The following is a 24,750-nucleotide window of genomic DNA, read 5'->3' as shown; positions in this document are numbered from 1 at the left end:
GAGCCAGGACACCACCGGGCTCCTGCCGCTGCCGCCTCCTTCCTCCTCCTCCTGCTGCTGCTGCTGCTGCCGGGCTGAGCGGCGGGGTCGTCGGCAGCGTGACGCGAAGCAGCCGCCTCCGGACTCCTCTTCATGGCAGGGAACTTCTGGCAGAGCTCGCACTAGTGAGTGGCCCCCGCCCGGCCGGGGCTGCCTGGAGGGGGGCGGGTGGCCGTGGGGCGCCTGGTCCGGCAGGAGGGGGCTCCTGGGGCTCGGGGCTGGCTGCGGGGGGGGTTGTGTGCAGGGGCTTGGGGCAGGCTGGGCGCAGCTGTCCCTGTGGCCACGGTGCATCTGGGAGGGTTGGGCTCGGGGTTGTGGAGACCACAACAGTGTGGCCGGGGGCTTTTAAATCCACCCGGACGCTCTTTAACCCGGTCCTTTGCCCAGTCACTTCAGTTTGCTCCTGACTCCCTTCCCCCCCCCCCTTGTTTCCACCGCGGGTTTTTTTTTTTTTTTTTTAAGTGAAGGCCATAGAAAGCTTATTAAACTTGTGTGGAAAGCTGTTAGGTGGGGGTGAGGGAGTTCTGTAGTCGATTTGGGCAATGCCAATCATTTATGAATAATAATTAAAATACCTGTGTGGTGTTCTCACCCCCAGACCCGGGTTCTGACACATCCAAATTGTGGGCCAGAGAATGTGTTTTGGAAGATTTGAATTTTTTTTTTAACAGACAAAACAAAATTTAAAAATAAGAACATTTTCGAAGCAGTTGAGAAGGAGATCTAGAGCATGAAATTAAAACTTGTGACAGAAGGAAGAATAGTGTGATGGGAGGAAAATGTCTTTTAGCAAAATCAGGCACATGACCATATAAAATAGGGTTCATAAGGGACTTATGATGATTCATTGCTAATTAAAATGACTCAAATAGAAATATTTATAAACAAAAATAAGCACTTATCTGTTTTAGTAGCTAGAGTATATTGGTATCTATATAGTTAAACCAGCTGATCAGTTTCTCTGGCTTAGTCGCAATTTTCATAATACCTGCAGTTTAGTCATTTCCTTTCTCTTCTATTTTGTGCCTTACTCACTTGGCTACCCTGATTGTAATAATTGGGAATGTTCATGTACACACAAACGATTTACCAGTAAATCCACAATTTTCCATCCCACTCTAGCGTATGTATACATAGGTGACCTTTCCATATTTATACATAGGATAAGCATGCAAAACTCATGACTGGACAAGCTCAAGAAGTATGATTATATGTAGGAAGTGGAAGTGGTTCAGTTAGACTCACACAGGTTAAGCATATGTATAAATATTTGTATGAAGCATGTGAGTAATCCCAATTGAAGTAGTCAGATTAAAAATGTTGGCAACTAATTAAAAAAGGTAATTGTAGCATCCGTGGAAGGCTAGCATTTTAAAGGGTTTTTTTAAGCGTTTGTATATTGGGGTTGCAGAAAAAAAATCATAAATGCTCCAGGAATGGCTGTGTAAATACTCCCTTCACGTCTAATAATATTCTGCACCAAGGAGAGAGAGAGGAATTGAAAAGCCTTTCCTTGAAGGAAAGGCCCTTGAACTAAATATGCAAGATAGCCAAGAATGAACTGATAGAGTATCTCATTATTATACAAGAATGAAGAATGCAGATCAGTCCAGATTTGAGTATACAGAATTTTAAAAAGGCATATTTGATAAAAATATAGAATAAAATATATGAATAACTGACAATTTATCAGTTTTATAAACATTTTCAGCAACAAAATTAAAAGAAATCCTCTTACTTTTTGTGAGTATTTTTCCAAAAGCCTTACTTTAATGACCCTAATGAGTATTCATTTCACAAGAGTGCCTCTAGTATTGCAAGACTAGATTAAAGAGATACTGTCAGCCTGTTTGGTCCCCAAATGTAATCTGCAATCTAGTTGTGCTGGAGACACTACATAATGTTTGTGCGTAGTTTTTAAAAATTGCTTTCCCCCCCACCAGTTTACAATGGATTTTGGATAAACAAGATTTGTTGAAGGAACGCCAAAAGGATTTGAAATTTCTGACAGAAGAAGAATATTGGAAACTACAGATATTCTTTACTAATGGTAAAATGGTTTTATTTTTAGCTCAGCTGTTTAGCCCATATTGTATTTACCATGTCTGAATTCAGGTTTCAGTTGCTTAGAATATCAGTTTCTCATAACATCTTATATACATTCTCTCAACCTATTTAACACGTAACTTTAAGTTACAATCTTTTATAAATTATTCAGATTAGCTGTATTCTTAGTTGTATGAGGAGTTTTATAGATAAACTAGCTGCATATGTATTTCTCAGTTATGTTATGAAATTTCAGAAGTCTTCCTTATTTTCAGGAAGTTTCTGTAAAGACAAAAAGAGGGAGGGCAAAAAAAGAAGCAAATTTATATGTAGAGGCTTAAAGGTTAGAATGTGGAGTTATTTAGGGCTTGATCCTGCAAGGTGCTGAACACTCTGGCCCTGACATTTAAGCACTGGAATAGTCCTGTTGGAGCAATGAGATACCTTTAAAAATCTGAGTAATGTAGGTGTTGCTGTACTCAGCATTGCAATGCCTAAGTCTAATTTTTAGAAGTGATTTAGGGCACATCCACACTTCAGAAAAAAAACAAACAAAAAATGTAGCAGTGAGTCTCAGACTGAGTCAACTGATTTTGGGCTTGTGCTGTGGGGCTGAAAATAACAGTGTTGGAGCCCGGGCTCTGAGATCCACCCCAGTCACCGAGTCAGTTGACTCAGGCTCTGAGACTTGCTGCTGCAGGATTCCCCCCCTCTGCTCCCCCCCCCCCCCGCATTAATGAACCCTAAGTCACTTCTGAAAATGAAATTAGGCTCATAAATCAGTTAGGCATTGCAATGCTGAGCACAGGAACACCTAAATAGCTTTAAAATCTGGGCTTAAGTGCTTTGTGTCATAAAGACCAGAACGTTTAAGTATCTTGCTGGACCAAGCCCTAAGGGAGAAAAGACTCTTAAACTAGCACTTTGTGCAAAGTGCTATTTAAATACTCTCTTTGAACCATCTTGTAAGATAGGTAACAGTATTTTCTCAGTTGTCTGGGGGGAGAAACTGAGACAGAAAGGTTTCAGAGTAACAGCCGTGTTAATCTGTATTTGCAAAAAGAAAAGGAGTACTTGTGGCACCTTAGAGACTAACCAATTTATTTGAGTATAAGCTTTCGTGAGCTCAAATAAATTGGTTAGTATCTAAGGTGCCACAAGTACTCCTTTTCTTGAGACAGAAAGGTTAGTGACTTTCTTGAGGGCACTTATAGTCCCGGCATCTAACATGAACTCTATAACTCTAGTTTTCCATCCCCCACTTCTATGCTCAGATGCATTTCTCTTTGGCATAGCTATTCTTATTTACAATTACCAAGATTAAAGTACTCTGCAAAATCTGATCACAAATAATTTGGCTGTATTAACACTTGTATAGTACAAAATAACTGAGTGAGCACTCATGTTTATCTAATGAATTAACTATCCTAAAGTTCCTTGAGGACAAAGTAAAACAGTATTCTGATTTTGTAATGTAACAAGATTTAAAAGGACATTGATGGATTTATGAAAACTAAAATATTTTAAAAATCTTACTTTTTCCGTTGATGTTGCTTTTAGTGCTTCATTCCTCTCGGACAAAGAAAACAGACTAGTTACTTCCATTTTCTGGTGAAGATTACCAGCTGATTAAATGAATGTCAGTCACTTGTTTTGTTACATACTTTTTAAGTTAGGTTTTTTTAATCAGCTCTTACCATTGTCCAAAGAAGGACGTTTGTGACCACTTTCATCTGTAGGAGTGTGGACATTTACTAGAATTTATGTTCCTTTGGAGTAGACTAGTTTTCTTTTCTGGTTTTCATGCATTAGCACATGTTTCGGTTACAAGCTGTTAAGAAAAGTATTTCAACTTTAAACAGAAATGTTTTCATTTTTAAATCAAGTTTTTGAAATGGTTGTGAAAACACTTTTTAGTATTAAATTTTTGTGAAACATTGAAGCTAAACAACCTAATAACATTCTTTAAAATACTTCATTTGAAAGCTTCCATTTATAAGGTTTCTTTAGGCACTTATCAGTTAACTTTTTTTTTTTCTTTTCTAAATCTCACTTGGTTTCTCTCTCTGGTCACATATGGCCCAACCATTCCCTCCTACAGAAAAACCCCAGGGGAAGGGAAAATGAACTTATAAAATTCTGTGTGGCTTACTGCATGGATTTTTCTGATGCATCATCCCCAGTGTGAGGACACCAGCATGTAGTGAGATCAGGGGACACAATACTGTAATTGTGCAAATGTTCAAGATTCATTGGGAAGCTTGTGGATATTGAGGCATTTGTGCAGAGACATTTCATGTTGCAGCTTGGCTCCTTCCTTGGCAGCATTGCTTATTTATGAGCCTTGATGCCATTGGCAGCCTGGCCTTAACTGTGCAATATGCGTGTTCTCTCCCTGAGGGAATGAGGAGGTCACAAGTCAGAGATAAGGACTTAGTTTTACTTTGAGTAATGTTAACACATGACATAATTTTTTCCTCTGCAAAATCTGCTGGGTAGCCAAAGAATAAGGCTATTAAGAGTGACTTTCCCTCAGGTTCATCCCACCTCCAGCCAGCCATGCCCCCAGTACCTTCACATTCTCAACTGGGAGCCGTTTAGGTCCTTGCATATGGGGAGAGAGCTTCTGTTGTCTGTGGGAGACAGTGGACGATGGCGCATGAGCAAACTAGACAATTACAAGTGCTTATATGCTTCTAATACAGTGTAAGATTCTAACAATGTTTAATAATTTAAACTGCTTGCTTTTCCCATCTGATACCTCTGTTTGGTTTTTGCTGTACATGCTTAAAATATGTTGCGTGTAAACTAAATGACATAACTTGAGACCTCTGTATAAAAGGCACGATACTGATATGGCATTGCTTGCTCGAACTAACAGCAGAGAAAGAAATACAGGAAAAGTAGCATGTGTAATGTTTCATTCCATCGTTCTTTAATCCCACCTCTGCTCTGTATCCCAAACTGATGCATCTAATGTGCTTGGCACCTTTCCTTTGCCTGAGAGGCCAAATGAGCTACCTGCACAGCTGACACCAGGGCTGCTTCTTGGCCAGCTGGCAGAGAACACTTGTGATGGAGCAGCTGACTACTTCCTCTGGTCTTCCATCCCCTTTCCCTAGACTAAACATGTCACTTCTCCAACACCTGCTGCCTCTGCCAAATCCACTGACCATGTTTGTTGGCAGCTTTATTCAATTTATAATGCATGTAAAAGTCAAGTTTAATTTAAAACATTTGAATTTTAGACTGTAAAATGGACACCCACATTTTACCCAGTGGTGGCTGTGTAGTATGTGGTCACCTTCCCAAGGGACATGCATAATTTGTGCATAATGGAGCAAATTGTCATCCTCATCTTTAAGAAAATGTCCAGTCCACATACACCACAGGCTGCAGCATGCATCCACTGTTATCAAAATGGCCTGCTGAAACATGGTCTCTGTGGAGTCAAACCTCTGAATTTAAAATGAGGGCTGTCTGACCACACTTTAGAACCCTTTCAATCCAGTTTCTCCCATGGGCCCCACGTAGTGTGCCCAATAAATGGTACCAAATCATATTAAAACGCAACTTAAATATATTGTTCTTTTTTTTTTTTAAGTCATCCAGGCTTTAGGTGAACATCTTAAATTAAGACAACAAGTTATTGCCACTGCTACAGTCTACTTCAAGAGATTCTATGCCAGGTAGGACTGTTTACTATAATGGTACAAGAATAACGCGTTTGTTAGGCAGATTTTGATAGCCCTTTAAAAGTGCAATAATAAAATAAAAATGCCATTTTTGTTTGTGAATGGTGGAAAGCTTTTATGTTGATAATGTTAAACAGTTTTTACTTTTCCAAAGAAAGTGTGGTGCTCTTAATACATTAATCTTTCTACGTGTGTAAAACAACGTATAATTTTGTTATGACATTTCAGATATTCCCTAAAAAGTATAGATCCAGTATTAATGGCTCCTACGTGTGTGTTTTTGGCATCCAAAGTAGAGGTATGATGTATTATAATTTTCTAATGTAAAACTATATGATATATAAGGGAGATGAAATATTTAAGGTTCTTAAGGTATTTTTTGTTTCCATGATTTGGGGGTTCAGACCTCTTTTTTTCTGTGGATTTCTGTATCGCTTTAGCGTCAGAGAGAAAATGCCCAATGATAGCTGCTATTAAGTAGTACTTCATTTTTCACAATGTTGCCTGAGTTACTGGCCTGTTTTCTCAACCCTAAAGGATCTTGGAGATTTTGACAGAGTGTTTAGATGATATTTTAATGTAGTTATTTATATATCTTAAATTGTGCTGCTGTTCCGTAAAATCTCCATTTTTATGTGGTTCAGTTTTGTCTGTTATGTATAGAAACTGGTTAAATGTTTACTCCAATTTTCAAATATAATTGAAATTCTACTGTGTTTTTCACTGTATATGGGAAGGGATCTCCAGAATTTACCACACTTTTTAAAAATTTCAATAGCAAATGCTGTAGCTCAGATCTTTATTTTAAGAAAAGTGTGCGTAGTTGGATGGCAAAGGATATTGGTAAGGAGGAACCAATCTTTCCAGCTGAAGCTCCCTGACTTGAGTATGGCCAGGGTCAGCAATGCCTGAGATTTGTTATAATCTGGAGGATGTTCGTGGCCCTTTGTGAAATAAAATGGTCTCAGGTCATTCTTTGATAGATGTCCACACACACACACACACACGCACTCTGCTGATGTTACAGCTGGTTCAGCTGAACCCTTGTTAGCACTAGTGAAAGTCTTGGTGTAGACGAAGCTTTGGCAGCATCCTGTGTGTGCAGTTTCTTTTTATCACTGTGTTAATTTAATCTTCTGATAATGGCAGACAGAAATAATAGATACACAGTTTTAATTTACACAGTATTGGAAACACTGGGTGCCGCCAAAGCCTTGTCTATACTTGGGCTCCCACTGGTGTTAAGAGGGCAGCTGAACTGGTGTTAGCACTGTTGGGAATGTTTCTGTAAAATTATTCAATGTAAATAAGGCCTTGTCTTCTCTGCTAATACTGCCAACAATAATGCATGAAGACTGAGCTAGCCTTGAAACATTACCAGTGGCTTTCTAGAACAGGGTTTCCTCTCAAACAAGATTGAGATGTATTGGTAGTGGGATGTTGGAGCTTGCAGTATGACTGCCTATTCTGTATGGGTACTATACATAAATTAAGTATTGTGAATGTGACATTTATGAGTATTAAATGTTTGTTACCATTCATTTTAATGAGAACAGTGGAGTAATTATTAAATGAAAAGTAACCTCTGTGTTGGTGTAGCTTTACTTAAATAATTAACTCATTCTGATCACCTAAACAGAAATTTAATAGGGAAGAAAATATTTAGTTAAAATGTAATGTAAAAAAAAAAGTCTAGCAAGAAAACCCAGTGCTTTTAAACTGATAAAAGTGTGATCAAATGATATTTCAGCAAGTTCAATACTAACTGGGTCACCTCATTTACCACTCTTCTTTGCTCAGGAATTTGGTGTGGTCTCAAACACAAGGTTGATTTCTGCTGCTACTTCTGTATGTAAGTGTAAATGATGTGTTTATTATACTATATTAAGGAAGCTATTTTCAGGGGAGAGGAGATGTTCACTTTGTTAAGAAATAGTTTCTTATCAAATCATGAGGGATTTTTAACCTTGCTCCATAAGGGCAACTCATTTACATCGTCTGTGCTTTTAGGGGAAAAGACACCTGTTTGAAGTGTGTATGTGGAAGAAAAGGTCCTTTCTGTGTACCATTCTACACTGGTATCAATTCTGGTGGGAACATATCAGTCAAATCACAACTAAAAATAAGGAGCCATGATGATTATCCTAAATAAAGAAACCCTGAAAATCAGCTCTAGATTTCAATTCAAGCAACGGTGTAAATCAGAAGTGTTGGGCTTTATTTGTCCTTTTTATCACTATTAGCTTTCGTAGAACTACTATTCTGTTTGAGATTTTTGATAGACCTGAATACTTTTTGTTTGTTGGAAAATTGCTAATTGCAAACACATTGTTATAGATTCAATTCATTTTCATAGGTCAAGCAAAAGATACTATTTCTAAGTTTTTATAAAGTTAAAGTCTAATTAGAGAAAACACTTAAAAATTATTTCCCCTTATTCTCCTTTTCCGTTCTTTCCTATAACTTCCTCTCATTCCCTGAGGTCCTTAAACTAATGACTTATGCAGATGAATTCATGATCCAAACTAGAAGGCCCAGCTGCTCTCAGCTGATAATTTCTCACTACTCTGCTCTTCAAAATGTAGGTCAATGCATTCAAAACCCCACCTAGAACTTGAGAGGACAGGTGACTGGCTGCATTTGTAGCTTGTGTATGCAGTATATCACTCCATGAGGTTAGCCCTGTGACAGTTCCACCACCAGAAGATGAAACACTTCATCAATGCCAGCTGGAAGACCAAAGATCCCACCCCAAGAAACCCTAATGGTTGGGGGAGGAGGAGTTATTGCTGAACCAAAGTGACATCCATAATATTGTTTTCATTTTAAAAATAAACGATCTTCAGATTAGAATCTTAAAGTTTGTAGAATCCTGTATTTTGACATTTGGAAAAAGACTAAGCTTGTATATGATATGATCTTCTAAGGACTGACTTAAGTTACTGAAAAAATATTTATGTAGAATTCTGCGACTAAAAATACGTCAGTACTGCAGTTAGTAGGTTTGCCATTTTACATTAAAACCTTAGCAAGAGTGCAGATTTGTGTAATAACTTTGTGCATCAATGAGGACAGCAGATATGTATTTGATAAAGATACAGGAGTCTAAATTTAATGTTAGCTTTCAGGGATCTTGCAATGCTTTAAAAACAAAATACTCCACTGTTCTTGGGAGCACACATTGAGTGGGAGGACAATGCACAGGTGGCTTTTTCTTCAACCTCACTTTTGTATGTCTGTCTTCTGCCTGTGCCTCTGTTAGCAGAGCTTCTTCAGCAGCACAGGTTCAGCGGATTGGTATAGGACTTTGGAGAGGAGGGGAAAAAAGAGTTGAGTGGAAAAAATAGGAGATGCATAAAAGGAAACTAACAAAAAGGAAGACCTGCTAGTTAATTGAGACAGTTTGGTCCTTTGCACTTTGCGCAGTTGCTAGAGGCACTGAGGAGGCAGTGTACACTTCCCCTTGGGGAGAAGGCACCTTCAATTGATCTCTAGCAACCTCTTCACTCTACCCCTGCAGCTGAGTGCAGGAACAGCTCAATAGGGCGATGGCTCCAGCATGCTTTGGAAATCAAATCTTTTCCCCACAACTCTCCCAAAAAAAATTGGGATTCTTTTACCCCTACTTGCCTGAAAAAGCGTGGTGAGGAGATCTTTTCTGCCCAACTTCAGAGTCAATTAAAGAGCCATGATGAAAGAACTGTCCACTGATGGTGAACTGTAGTCTTGTTTCTGTTTGACACAGAGCAGTATAATTGACCTGCAACTGGGTCTGTTCCTAAAACTTGGCTTGGTCAAGCTATATTCTCCTCTACTTCTAATGCTGTTTTTCTCAGACAGTGGTATACACAGGGTTCTCTTTTTAAAATTATTATAGAATTGTATTGTTTACATTAGTTTTTGGCTTCTTTACATTGTATATTGTTTCTTGTGTAAATTAAAAACAAGTAAATGAAGTTGCAGTAGTTTTCTGAATAAATAGTCCACATAATCATTGAGCAGTTCATTATTGTTTTTAATCTATTGAACAACTCAAAATTAAAATTACTCTTTTAATTTGAAACTAAAATTTCCATCTAGTGGCATGATCCTACAGACAAAATTCACATGGAAGTATATGGAATGTGCATACATACCTAAGGACTTCAGGTTCAACCCTTTAGTTGTTCAGAGGGCTAGATCCTCCTCCTACTGATGTCAATGGTATAGTAGACTTCAGCCAGAATCAGGCCCTAAATTACTGTCTCTCAGTATTACAGGGAACACTGTCTGCTCAGAAAATGTTAATTGTTGTCCATTTTGTTCAGAGGGGGAGTTTCTAAAATAGGTTTAAAAATGCATGATCTGACAGAACTGACAGTCTTTATTCAAATAATACTTCATCTTTCAGGAATTAAACCACTGAGTTATACAATTGAGTTAATTCTCCTCTTCCAAGTAGGATTGTTCTTTATGTATAGCAGTAGATTGTTAGTGGCCAGATAAGAGGGTTTGAGGCTCTACATGCTGAAGAACTAATAGAAATAAGTAAAGAAGAATATTTGATTTAATTTTGTCATTATTTTTAATATATCAATCTCTTTTTACTACAGTGAAAACTAGGTTTTCTTATGCCTTTCCGAAGGAGTTTCCTTATAGGATGAATCATGTAAGTATGATATAACTCTAACGAATAAATACATAGACAAGCATGTGTGAGCAGGAATAAATTGTATGTCCTTCTTCGAGTGCTTGCTCATGTCCATTCAACTTAGGTGTGTGTGCTCGCCACATGCACAAGTTGAATGGGCATGAGCAACACATCTCGAAGAACACCAGTTACGGAAAAGGTAACTGTCTTTTTCTTACAGGTGGAACAGCTCTGTATCATAAATAGGGTCCTACCAAATTCACGGCCATGAAAAATGCTTCACGGACAGTGAAATCTGGTCTTTTGTGAGCTTTTACCCTCTACTATACTGAATTCATGGGAGAGACCAGCATTTCTCAAATTGGGGGTCCTGACCCAAAGGGGAGTTTCAGGGAGGGTCGCAAGGTTATTTTAGGGAGGTTGTGGTATTGCCACCCTTACTTCTGCACTGCCTTCAGAACTGGATGGCTGGAGAGCAGCAGCTGTTGACTGGGTGCCCAGTTCTGAAAACGGCGCCCCCACCCCAGCAGCAGCGCAGAAGTCAGGGTGGCAATACCATCCCATCCCACCCTTACTTCTGCACTGCTGCCTTCAGAGTTGGGTGGCCAGAGAGTGGCAGCTGCTTACTGTGGGCCCAGCAGGCAGCAGTGCAGAAGTAAGGATGGCAATACCATACCACAACTTCTGCGCTGCTGGTGGTGGTGGCGGCTCTGCCTTCAGAGCTGGGCTCCCAGCCAGCAGCCACTGCTCTCCAGCTGCCCAGCTCTGAAGGCAGCGCTGCTACCAGCAGCAACGCAGAAGTAGGGGTGGCAGTACCACACCCTGCCCTCCCTCCCCAGACACACAACCCTGGGTCAGGACCTCTACAATTGCAACACTGAAATTTCTGATTTCAATAGCTGAAATCATGAAATTTACAATTTTTAAAATCCTATGACCCTGAAGTTGACCAAAAATGACCATGAATTTGGTAGGACCCTAATCATTAATTTAGTGACCTGACTTGTGCGATTCTGGCTCTGCATGAATATTTAGCTCCTTTGCCTTTTTATTTAATTCATATGGCTACAACATTGTGACTGTTTTATAAATGTAATGCATTGTACTATTTTGTAACGAGAGGCAATTAAATCTCAGTTTGGGGCCCAACTGAGTGAAAATTGCACCAGGCAATCCTTTGGAAACAAGTTTTTTTTCAGGTCTTCCATGGAAAAGTAAGACACATTTTTTGTTAAGTAATTTCTAAGCAATATAGTTTCACTGTTGTTTCAAGGTTATTTCAAGCTGTTCACAATTAACTTTGAATTAGTTGTAGGGAAACTTTCTTTGGGTAACCCATGTCCATGCTTGCAGTTTCTTTATGAAAGAGTTACTTGTTGTATCACCTACTTTCCTTAAATTAGTAGAAAGAGAAATATTATAAAGGGAAGAGAGAAATAAAGTGGGACTGAATAAAATAGCAGTAATTATACAGCAGTTGGTTACTAAGTACACTGCTCCAGGGTAGATCAAAGTAATTCCAATTCCTGGGATACTCACCAGGCCTACACATGGGAACAGTTGGCTCATGTTAAGCGTTTTTTATTTTTGTCCCCAATATTTAATCTGTAGTAAAAATCTGTCCCTCTTTCTACAACTCTTATTTAGACTTAAGAAATTTCCAAGTGTTGTGAAGGCAATATCTTTGGTAATGAAGCCTCACAATAATGAGGGGATTGGTACAGATTTTATTAATGTAATATATTTCTTTCAAATTTACTTCCTTTTAGCTTTTACTATCATATTCCCAAAGGCAAAGCATGTCTCCTTACAGTCTTGGTAACTGTGATATATAATAAGATACTACTAAATTCTAATCTCAATATAATTTTTCATTTTCATTTTTACTGCTCTCCAGCAGAGCTGGCCAGCCCAATGTTATATATTAATTCTTCTTTAGATCTTGATGTAGATCCCTGGGGGCAATGCTGTGCTGCTATTTTAGGGTCAAACTCAAAGCCACATAAAAGTATAATATTGAACAGCACTGCTATTCTGGTTCTTGTTGAGTCAGCATTCAGTTTATAGAATTGTATGATACATCAAGGTTTGGTTACATGGAACCAATACCATGGGAAACTTCAGCATACCCAATCTCTTAGTAGATACCTCTGAAATTACTTATTGGTAATAAAATATGTGATTGGAGGCTGGTAACTGACGTTCCTATTTGCCACATAATTGTATTAGAAATGTTAAATGTCTTCTAGTTTAGTGTAATACAGTTAGTGCCATCGTTATAGTTCATAGCCTTTCTTAATATACAGGAAAATATTGCTTGCTTTAACTAAACAAATGCAGTCTAGTCCCTTTCTTATGATGCTAAGCCATCATCCTGAGTCTTGAATATGAGATATCTTGTCTTGATGTCTATAATTTATCAGAATATTTTAGTAACATTTTATACTCTAATATCCTATACATCTGTCAATATCCCAGATATCCTTTTCATTTCATTTCAGTCTTTGCTGTAACGGTAGAGAAATTAAATCTACACTGGCGCAAGTGTCCTCAACTGTTTTTAACCTCCAATGAAGTTGGGGGCACTCAACCCCTTGAAAGATCCGTCCCCATGTGAACAAAGCAGCATAAGTACTGTAAATGAAATAGTCTACAGAACATATTCATAGAACAGTTAAATGAGAATACTTAAGTACACAGCAATGACAGAAAAAAAAACTGTCCTTAGAAGTGGAGTGGTTATTAAAATGATGAGACAGTTGACTAGCTAAAGATGCTTTCTGTTGAGATATTTCTTAATTGGTTTGTAGTGTTTCTATAAAAAAAAAATTTGGAATTGGTGAAAGCGCTGTGGAATGACTGGGGTTTCTTGCGCAATTCGTAGTATATAGGAATTCTTGTATGTAAAAAAATGTATTAGTCTGGATGCTGACTAACCCTTTATTCTCTTTCCTGTTAAGAGAAAATTGTTGCTTAATTATATTTTTAATTCTTTGCAGATATTAGAATGTGAATTCTATCTTTTAGAATTAATGGTAGGTGTCTTTCTTTCTCTTACTACCAGATTAGTTTATTTTTACGGAAATAATATGTATGGAGCTGCCATTTGTTTGTTCAACCTGAGTTTCATTGTTGAGGTTCTTATTGTCCCCTTTTCTCAATTAACTTTTGTGTTTTCGAATATGTGGAGGTTAGCGACCCCCTGTATATAGGTTGCCTACCATTTTGCACTGTAAAGATTCTAGTGATCATTTTTTAAAAACTCGAATATTTTCATTATGTGCAGAAGGACTCTAAAATTTAACAGGGTGAAGACCCTAGGGTCGGAGATAGAGATGTATCTTTTGTACCAAGAAATTCTGTTCAAGTTTGGCTGAGAGAAACTTTTGAAAGTCACCATTTTCCTTTCAACTAAACTTTGGCAGTGTGCCAAAATAATAACTGAATGTGAACATTCAAATTCTCACAGTGCAAATCTGAAGATAAATTCATTAATATTTGTGAAGCATTCAGATATTAGAACATTAGTGTTCTAGAAAATACCACAAGGAAATTAATAATTCTGTATTCATTGCAGGAGTTGGATGGTGTCCTGTTAAGACAGGGCCACAGTTGATAATGAAGATAAAAATAAATATTGAACATCTGCCTCATTCCCTGAACATTGTCCATTTTGTGCATTGAATGAGGCAGGGGTCCTGTGGAACAGTACAATCATGTAGTTAAATATTTGTGCTCAAATAGTATGTGATCATGTAACTAGAGACTCTGGCATGATGCTGTGCAGGAGGCCGAATTAAGGTTGCATAGGGAACCTAAAATCTGACATTTCCTAACTTTTGAATGCCTAACTCTACAACCTAAATAATGTTGTTTTAACATAGGTTTTTAAATATGTAATTGTATACATTTGTAATGCTGCCACTACCTGTATCCAGTACTATAAAGCACTTAAACGTACCAAATACAGGTGAGCAGTTCTTGGAGTTGCCAAAATACTAAATAATTTATTTAGTGTCTGCATCTTCAGAGCATCACACCAGTATTTAGCTAACTTGAGTCTTTGTTAGGGTTGTTTGGGGGTTATCTTAATTTTTATAGTGGAGGAAGAGAAACTGAGGCAGGGAGATTAAGTGACTTGTCCCAGGCTGCAGAGGGAGTGGGCTCAGATAACTATTCTACACCTCAGATAACTAGTGCCAGAAAGAGGAGCCCTTTTAAATGCATGATAAGGATATGAAACATAGGTTAATTTTTGTAAATATGCAAGAACAAATAGGTTTCAGATTAACAACCGTGTTAGTCTGTATTCGCAAAAAGAAAAGGAGTACTTGTGGCACCTTAGAGACTAATCAATTTATTTGAGCATAACCTTTCGTGAGCTACAGCTCACTTCATCGGATGCATACTGTGAAAACTGCAGAAGACATTATATACACAGAGACCATGAAACAATACCTCCTCCCACCCCACTCTCCTGCTGGTAATAGCTTATCTAAAGTGATCACTCTCCTTACAATGTGTATGATAATCGAGTTGGGCCATTTCCAGCACAAATCCAGGTTTTCTCACCCTTCGCCCCCCCCCCCCCCCCAAACTCACTCTCCTGCTGGTAATAGCCCATCCAAAGTGACCACTCTCTTTACAATGTGAATGATAATCAAGGTGGGCCATTTCCAGCACAAATCCAGGTTTTCTCACCCCCCCCCCTTTTTCCAAAAACCACAGACACAAACTCACTCTCCTGCTGGTAATAGTTTTTTTGTTTTAAGATATGAAGGTCGCTATCTTAAAACAAAAAACTTCAAATCCAGACTCCAGCGAGAAACTGCTGAATTGGAATTCATTTTCAAATTGGATACTATTAATTTAGGCTTAAATAGAGACTGGGAGTGGCTAAGTCATTATGCAAGGTAGCCTATTTCCCCTTGTTTTTTCCTACCCCCTCTCCCCAGACGTTCTGGTTAAACTTGGATTTATGCTGGAAATGGCCCACCTTGATTATCATACACATTGTAAGGAGAGTGGTCAGTTTGGATGAGCTATTGCCAGCAGGAGAGTGAGTTTGTGTGTGTATGGGGGTAGGGGGTGAGAAAACTTGGATTTGTGCTGGAAATGGCCCACCTTGATTATCATGCGCATTGTAGGGAGAGTGGTCACTTTGGATAAGCTATTACCAGCAGGAGAGTGAGTTTGTGGGGGGGGGGAGGGTGAGAAAACCTGGATTTGTGCTGGAAATGGCCCAACCTGATTATCATACACATTGTAAGGAGAGTGATCACTTTAGATAAGCTATTACCAGCAGGAGAGTGGGATGGGAGGAGGTATTGTTTCATGGTCTCTGTGTATATAATGTCTTCTGCAGTTTCCACAGTATGCATCCGATGAAGCGAGCTGTAGCTCACAAAAGCTTATGCTCAAATAAATTGGTTAGTCTCTAAGGTGCCACAAGTACTTCTTTTCTTTTCAAGAACAAATAGTTATTTTAACAATGTTTGAAGTTACTGCAGCAATGAGATGTCCCAAATTCCCTGTATTTGACTTTCGGTGTTTTTGTAACAGGAGAAATATTTCTTTTCTTGAGAAAGAGGTGTTTTGAATATTGGTGTTCTGTGCTGTGCTTAGGAACAGTCTCTGATCTTGAGAATTAATCAGACCTTAATTGCAACTGACTTTATTTACATGCATCTGACAAAGTGGGTATTCACCCACAAAAGCTTATGCTCCAATACGTCTTAGTCTATAAGGTGCCACTGGACTCTTTGCCGCTTTTACACATCCAGACTAACATGGCTACTCCTCTGATATTATTTACAGAAAGTTACTTTTTGTGACAATTAACATTTTCCCCCTGTAACAATGTACATGCAATATTTGATTTCAGCTTTTGTGTGTAGCACATATTCACTGACACAGCCCTCCAGTGTTGCATACCTATAACCAGTGATGAGCTGCCAAAATCTTAACAACCCGTTCCCTTCTCCCCCCACGAGGGGGACATTGCCCACCCCGGCCCCCCAGGACTCCTGCCCCATCCAACATCCCGCGTTCCTTGATGCCCCCCCCCGGACCCCTGCCCCATCCACCCCGTCCCCTGACTGCCCCCAGAACTGGGCAGGAGGGTCTTGTGGGCCACCGTAGTGGGTGCCCACCCCGCCCCTAAGAGCCAGAGGGATCTGCCGGGGGGCGAGGTGGGGAGTCCTGGTGGTGCTTACCTGGGGCAGCTCCCAGGCAGCATCCGGCAGGTTCCTCTGACTCCTAGGGGCGGGGTAGTGTAGCGGCCGCTCCCCACTAATCACATCAAAAGTGGCTCCTTAGGCGCAGACTCCGTGGGTGCTCCGAGTCTGCAGCAGCCATGGGGAAAATTTGGTGGGTGCTCCCCACCCCATGCCCGGCCCCAGCTCACCTCACCTCCACTCCGCCTCTGCCTCCTCCCCTGAACGCGCCACCCCGCTCTGCTTCTCCGCGCCCCCCTGGCTTCCCCGCAAATCAGCTGTTCGCACGGGAAGCCTGGGAGGGCTGAGAAGCAGGTGGCGGCTTCACGCTCAGGCCCAGGGTGGCAGAGGTGAGCTGGAGCGGGGAGCAGTTCCCCTGCGTGCCCCCAGGGTTACCTGCTGCAGCACGGGCGGCCCTCCTCGCGCCCCCCGGCCCCAGCTCACCTCCACCTCCCTGGGCCTGAGCACGTAGCTGCCGCTTGCTTCTCAGCCCCCTTCCCCTGCCAGCTTCCTGCGCGAACAGCTGATTCGCGGGAAGCCGGGGGGGGGGGGGGGGCGGAGGGGCAGAGAAGCAGAGCGGGGTGGCGTGTTCAGGGGAGGAGGCAAAGGCGGAGCGGAGGTGAGCTGAGGCCGGGCATGGGGCGGAGAGCTGCCAGTGGTTGCTCTGCACCCACCAATTTTCCCCTTGGGTGCTCCAGCCCTGGAGCACCCATGGAGTCTGCGCCTAAGGCGCCACTTTTGGCTGGTTGTTAAATTTAGAAGCCCTTTTAGAACCGGTTGTCCCTCACGGAACAACTGGTTCTAAAAGGGCTTCTAAATTTAACAACTGGTTCCAGCGAACCGGCTCCAGCTCACCACTGCCTATAACTAGCTATTGTTGGGAGGCGAGGGGGGTCTTTGTTCTTCCTTGTACACTCCAACCTTAAGAGAGAGTAAGAAAATTCAGAGCTGTTTAGACTTTTAAAACCAGTGTCCGTTATTTGGCAAGCTTCTCATGTATGGTATTATTTAGTGACAGACTATTTTCTGGCAGCGTTCTGAATTTTCAGTTGGGAATTATGGGTTTGTAGGCAAATAAGGTTTCAGTGAGCTGAAGATGTGGCACTTTTCTTTTCCCTTAGAGAGGCAAAGGATGTTGACAGACTGGCAATCAGTCTATAAAATGGTATTTTAGAGAGAGAGTGCTTCCCTCATTATCCCAGAATTAGGGTGTCATGATGCTAAAATATATGAAACTGAAAGGGGAGAAAAAAAAGATTGTTAAATCAATGTTTATAATGCAAACTGATGACGGTGTATTTTCTATTAGAATTATAATTTGATTTTTTTAAACTTGTTTCTAGGATTGCTGTTTGATAGTGTATCATCCTTATAGACCTTTGCTCCAATATGTGCAGGATATGGGCCAAGAAGACATGCTGCTACCCCTCGCATGGTAATAAAGACAAAGGTTAATAATACTAGTGCATTCTTTCAGTAGGAAAGCTAACTTGAAAAAATAAACTTCAGAGATGGTCAAATACAAGTTGGTTTGGCCATGTCTAAACACAAAGTGGCAGCAATTTATTGATGTACGTGTGTCTACACAGGGGTTGACAGTGGTGTAACTATTCTGGTTTCAAACTGATTTTAAACTTGTGTGTAGACCAGAACTAGTAGCACAGTGCCTGCCCTGCTAAATAATGAACATTGAATAGAGATGCTCTTTCCCTGCTAATGTGAGAGCTTTTTGTTGTACCTTGTCATAGTAGAACATGTCAGAAGTAGTATACAGTTGATCTGTTCTTTTAGATCAGTGATTTTCAAACTTTTTAGGCTGCGTACCCCTTTCCAAATAATGTAGTCTACACCAAGTGCCTCCATCTGAGATAGGCAGAGTCAATGTGGGTGGGGGGTCTCGGGCAGAAATCTGGAATGGCACTCCATTTAGCAATAGCTTCTAGAGCATTTCAAACTGAGGTGTGCGCCCCCCCCCTACAGAGACATGGAGGAAGATTCAGGGGGATGAGTAACGACGCTAGGCGGTTTGGGCCAGCCCTGCGCAGTGGGGCTCGGGGAGGGAGTGCCAGCTCCACCCCCTGACTCACTTCAGCAGGTCACCCACCTCTCGGGGTTGGGGGTGTGCAACCAAAAATGGTAACTCAAAGGTGGGGCTCAACTCATTGCAACCTCCCTCCCGACAGGCTGGGTGGCCCACTAAGGTGAGTCAGGCATGGAGGTGGTACTCCCTCCTCGAGCCCAGCAGTGAGGCGCTGGCCCAAGTCGCCTGGTATTGCCGCTCGCCCTCCCCCAGAACTTTTCTCAGTGCCCCCCATTATGGGTATGCTCCCCATAGTTTGATAACTTCTGTACTAAATAAAATGCATTGTCTGCCATTACAGGATTTTTCTTGTATACCCCATGATGAGAGCTTGTATACCCCTAGAGAGATGCATACCCCAGTTTGAAAACCACTGTTTAGATTAACAAAGCTTTCTTTTTAAAATAAAAATAAAATAGGCAATAAAAAATTTAGTCTGTCACTCTGGACTGTCTAGTAGAAGCCAAGAGCTCCTGAATTATAACTTATTATAATTTATTATATATATTATTATATAACTAATTATAACTTAAACTCAGACATGGACTCCCTCCATAGCTTTGAACACGCTACTTACTCTTTTTGCCCTTGTTTCCTCCTCCGTAAAACGAGGATTATAATACCTCACAGGAGAGCTGTGAGGATTGGTTGATTCTGACAATTTTATGATGCATCTTCAAAATATTTTGCAAAGCAACAATTTATTAGGAAGCAAAATATACTTCACATAGAGTGCTTAGAAGCAAACCATTACTATGATCACCTGGGAATGAATCAAAAGATTCAAGATTAGAAGTGTATGTACATGGATACATTTCAGAGTAGCAGCCATGTTAGTCTGTATCCGCAAAAAGAAAAGGAGGACTTGTGGCACCTTAGAGACTAACACATTTATTTGAGCATAAGCTTTTGTGAGCATAAGCTTTCCGATGAAGTGAGCTATAGCTCACGAAAGCTTACGCTCAAATAAATTTGTTAGTCTCTAAGGTGCCACAAGTCCTCCTTTTCTTTTTACATGGATACAGATATTCATGATTTTCCCCACCTTTATTTCTGACTGTCTTAATGTAAACAAATTCCTCCTAACTTTTAAAATAAAAACAGACAGTAACTTCTGAAGTAAAATGAGAATAAAGGTGAACAACAGAGTGTTTACTACTTTTGTTTGCACAGGAGGATAGTGAATGACACATATAGAACTGATCTTTGTCTACTGTACCCTCCCTTCATGATAGCCCTAGGTAGGTAATAAGTTCAACTATTTCACTGTATCTGAATGGTTTCATCTTTCATAGTGTTCCATGAATGGGCATTTCTTAGCAAATCCACTGTACTAAAGAATGTTGATTTGTTTATCCCCACCATCTCCTTCAATTAGCACTTCAGATGTTATTGATGGTGCAGTCATATGGCTTGAAAATCTTGCAAGAAACCGGAAAGCTTGATTGTGAGCTTAATCCTTGAAAACTATGTCTTAGAAGTGTTGTAGAATAGACAGTGGTAAAGGGAGGCAGAAACCCTCAATTATAAAGAAGGAAATAATAGTAGAAAATATATTCTGAAAATTAATCTTTTAACAAACTAAGCTTTGTTCAGTAGACATGTCCCTACACTTATTTTACTTTGCAGCTTGCCTGCATGTGGCCTGTGTTGTCCAGCAGAAGGATGCAAGGCAGTGGTTTGCTGAGTTGTCTGTTGATATGGAGAAGGTATTTTTTTTCTTACTTGATACATACTGACTAGAAAGCTATGTCATTAATATTATAAATTGATATTTTGCTTGCCTATCATTTAGATTTATACTCTTTTTAGATGATACACACTATGCATTGTTAAACGTAGGCAGGAGTTGGATGGGAGACATCTCAAAAAACCCAGATATTTCAGAAAGAGGACTTGGTTATTCAGCGCATAGCACTCTGTCCGCTGAGCCAGTTGTCAAGCACAGAGTGCTTCTGGAGTTGTCATTTTTCAGATGAAACCTAAAACTGAGCTCTTGTTTAGTTGTGGTCATGAAATAGCCTGTGGCATCTTTCACAAAATAAAGGTGTTAGCCCAAGCATTCTGGCCAAACTCCAGTGTGGGCAATTCTGCCTAATTCTTTCTGCAGTAGCAGTTGCTTACTCGCCATTCTTATTTTTAATATAACTGTTCTGTACTTTCCAAAACGTTTTACACACAGCAAATCTTTCTGGATGAAAAGCACTATGACCCCAATTAATTAAAGCACTTAAGCTTATGCTTTAGAGCTTTGCTGAACCAGGCTATATGAATTACACTTTTGGGCTTGACTGCACAGCACAGTTGCAGTGTGTTGTGCATACCAGTGTAAGGTAAAATGAGCTGAACACGACAGGGAGTACAGGGGGAAACTACTCTGTACCAACGGGTGGTGCTATGTAGCTACCAAGTTACTCCTGCTGCTGAACATATTTGTGTGTGTTTAGACTTCCCAGTTCTGATACGAATAACAGTCTAGGCTTAACAGTTCACATCACCAGACTCCTTAGTCAATTGTGACTGATTTCAGAGATGTGTGTTGCTTCCATGGTGCTTAATGCTTTATCTAAACTCAGGTTTTGTTTGTTTGTTTGTTTTTACTATCTGCCAACATGAGAGCCATACATCACATGCAGTCCTTGCTTAGTAAAAATACTGCACTAGAAATTCATATTTGTAGAGGTTAGTAGGAAGAGAGGGGGGAGCTAAGATGGCCACAAAGCAAAAAAAAGTGGTATGAATAAAAAAAAATTACAAGAGGTGAAAAAAATAAAAAATTGGTAGACAGTACTTTGGCAAACACAAGAGCAGCTGTGGGAAAGTTACAGTTCATAGGACAAAATACTTGTGCACTGGTCAGCCCCTTCCCTCCTTCAGGGTACCTAAACCAGTGGTTATGAAACCTTGGTCCACGGAACACCTGTGGTCTGCAGACCACTTGCTGGGTGATCCATGGTGAGCTGGCTGGTTATATGCTACTGCCTATCCTGTTTACCAGCTGCTAAATAGCCTTAAAAGAAGCTAAAAATACATACCTAATATTATTTTTCCATGTAACAGGTGGGATGTTTAGTTTTTGATGGGGAGAAAAAAAAGTGGTTTGTGTAATTCTGAATGGGAGGCAAAGTGGCCCAAGAAACGCACTCTCTTTGCAGTATCATAGAAATGCAGGGCTGGAAGGGATCTCGAGACATCAAGTCCAGCCCTCTGTGCCTGAGGCAGAATATGTGAATCTAGACACCATCCCTGACAAGTGTTATGATGTAATTTACCCTAAGGAAAAGCTTTAGAACCCCTAAGCTAGACCAAGACCCTCTCAGCTATCTGTGGAAATAGTTAAGATTGCTAAATTGTTGAGACTGATGTGAAAGCCACTCTGATATAGAGAAAGCATCATATTTACATTTTGGTTGGTTGATGGCTACACATTTGTATGGGTAGTGATGAACACAGAACCACTATAGTATCTGATCTCAAATATCTCTTTCTAATTAGATTTTGGAAATAATCAGGGTCATTCTAAAACTGTATGAACAGTGGAAGAACTTTGATGAGAGGAAAGAAATGGCTACTATTCTTAGTAAGATGCCTAAACCGAAACCACCTCCAAACAGGTACTATACAGTTTTTACTTTTCTTTTTTCATACCACTTCATATATTGTACAATGTCTTAAACTAGACACTTCCTCTTAAAACACAAGTGAATATTTCATTAGGGGCATAGTAAATACAGTATGTTTACAGTCCAGATCTTTCCATGATAGACTCACTCCTGTCTACTAGTTTGGGAGCCATGAAGAAGAATTGCTTCTGGTTGATGAGAATAGTTTTAAACATTTTATTGTTAGTTTTTCTGACTAAAGTCATTTAATGGGAACTTCGTTTACATGAGTTCACCATAACTAGGAAGGCCTGACTGCTCAGAACTGCATGTAAAATTTGCTCTTGTAGGTACTGTGATTGGGTGTTGTGTAAATTGACAATCTGCACATGCAAATCACCACTAAGGTGCAAATATGTAAGCTTAATTATGGTAACTGCAGAAGTAAACTGGGTGCACAACTGGACATTTTTTTTGCATGTGCAATTTTGAAAATCAAGTCCTTCAAGTGCTGGCTGTTTTGCATGCTTTCTAGTGGAATTAATTTATTTAGACCTAGTTATCAAAACAGTGGGTTTTTGATTGCATAGAGTTAGGAGAGGCAAAAAAAATGCTTTGAATTTTGTGCCTAAAGATTCTCTATTTCAAGAGGTTTTTAGTACTGTCTTCTATTGCACAATAGTTCTTCCTTTCTTAAAAGCTAGCAATGTAACTAATATACATTTTGTATCTGAAATATGTATTTCTCCCTCTAAACAGTGAAGGAGAACAGGGTCCAAATGGAAGTCAGAACTCCAGCTATAATCAGTCTTAAGACATTCCAAAGAACTTTATTATGGACCACTTTGGATCAAGACATACTGGGATCTTAATTGTGTTCATGAAATGGACAGAAGGTTTTAATAACGTCTTTGACAAAGAACTTGAAGAATAAATGGCTTGTTTCTATCAAGCGTGTTGAAAGCTTTTTCTTTAAAATTGCATGAACCCCTTTAACACTGGAACTACTGTATTAGCAAGATTTCTCAATGTAAGGAATTCAGAAGTTTTGAACAGAGCTTCAAAAGATTCACACATCCACTTCAGTATTAATAGTTTTGTTTGCTTTCAGAAAAATGTAGGTTGCCATTAAAGTGAAGATTATTTTTTAAACTGCAGTAATGAAGCCTGTCGAGTGTAACCATATTAATGGCCCTGTGTCTTCATCATTTTGTTTATTACTGAAGGAGGATGGTGTATAAATCTTGTCATTTACCGAGTTTGTTTTATAGCTAAGGAATATTATGTTTAAAAAAACCCTAATCTTTCAGCAACAAAGGCTGCAAAAACCTGTAAAAAATGTTACGAGTTTCAGTAAAACCAGTGCAGGAAAGAAATTAAGTTCCTCTTCTGAACTAAAAGGATGCTGTTTTACTCAGTACATGGAGCTCGGATATTTTTCCACAAAACCTAGTAGCCCAGCTTACCAGAAAAGTGCAATATGTATAGTGGACATTTGAGGGGGAAAAAAAAGTTTTCACCATTTCAAATATTAAAGTTTAAATTATTTGCAAGTACTATACTGTGCAATCAGATGTTTTAGAAGCACGTAATCATATTTGGATAATATTGCTATCTTTTTATTGTGGATTTTTTTGGTACAAAAAGGTATACACTGTTAGTCTGCCTTCATGTTATGAATGAGATTCTGTAGAAGTTTACTGAAAGGAGTAAGCTTCATCCTGGCTGTTTTAAAATGTGACTAAGAGTAGCTCTTGAGAATTACTGCAATGGGATTCTTTTGTTACCTACTTGCTGGACAAAATGAGTTTCCTTCAAACCATGGGCTGTACCCTACATGCCTGAGTCATGCAGAACTCCCACTCAAGTCAAGATTTGGCCCTAAAGATTTTAATGTTTTGTCCCCCTTGCCCAACAGCTTGCGTACTATTTAAGTCTCAACTGAAAATGCTGATTTGCCCACAAATAAAAGTTGAATGAGAAAAACTGAAGTCTAATAGCTTTTTGTCCAATCTAAATTTTTTCCCAAAGCATAGTAACACATTACACAGGTCTAAAGTATAGACAATAAGTGCTTGAAAAACCTGGCCCGATGGACCTTGTTAATTCTAAAACTTGACCATTTAAAAACCACCTTACTTTTCTGTAATCCTCTACTGGACTCCCTCATTCAAAGATGCAACCCAAAAGGTGGTTTTGTATGCAGTCAATGAGGCTAGTTGCACTTATTCAAGTTTTTTTTTTTAATAAAACATTTAATGCAAATTATTAACACTTTATACTGAGAAAACAGGCATTTTAGCCTTATTACATTACTTTTGTTGGTAAAGACACTTGGTCCTTCTACTCTTGAAAATTGACATGTTGGTTTTGACCCTTGAAACTTAAACAGTATTGTTTGTAATGAGGACATGAGTAGGAATAAATCAATGCAAAATGACAA

The 24,750-nt window shown here is 39.6% G+C and overlaps 1 protein-coding gene across 2 annotated transcripts; it reads left to right on the top strand.

Annotated features, from left to right (window-relative positions):
* Positions 1–24,750, top strand: CCNC (cyclin C). 2 transcript variants are annotated; one of them, XM_048844932.2, is made up of 12 exons: positions 23–164; positions 1,983–2,089; positions 5,690–5,774; positions 6,009–6,078; positions 7,581–7,632; positions 10,373–10,428; positions 13,410–13,445; positions 17,969–18,060; positions 19,879–19,946; positions 20,335–20,414; positions 22,201–22,319; positions 23,067–24,750. In XM_048844932.2, exons 1-12 carry the CDS (start codon positions 133–135, stop codon positions 23,119–23,121), a joined length of 852 nt encoding a protein of 283 aa, XP_048700889.1. In that variant the 5' UTR covers positions 23–132; the 3' UTR covers positions 23,122–24,750. The 2 variants fall into 2 exon arrangements, with proteins under 2 accessions (XP_048700891.1, XP_048700889.1); XM_048844934.2 differs by lacking the exon at positions 1,983–2,089 and having other exon boundaries at positions 1–164.

The sequence above is a fragment of the Caretta caretta genome, chromosome 3 (genome assembly GCF_965140235.1).
Source record: "Caretta caretta isolate rCarCar2 chromosome 3, rCarCar1.hap1, whole genome shotgun sequence".
Classification (NCBI taxonomy): Eukaryota; Metazoa; Chordata; order Testudines; family Cheloniidae; genus Caretta; species Caretta caretta.
This window is presented reverse-complemented; position numbering and strand designations above follow the sequence as displayed.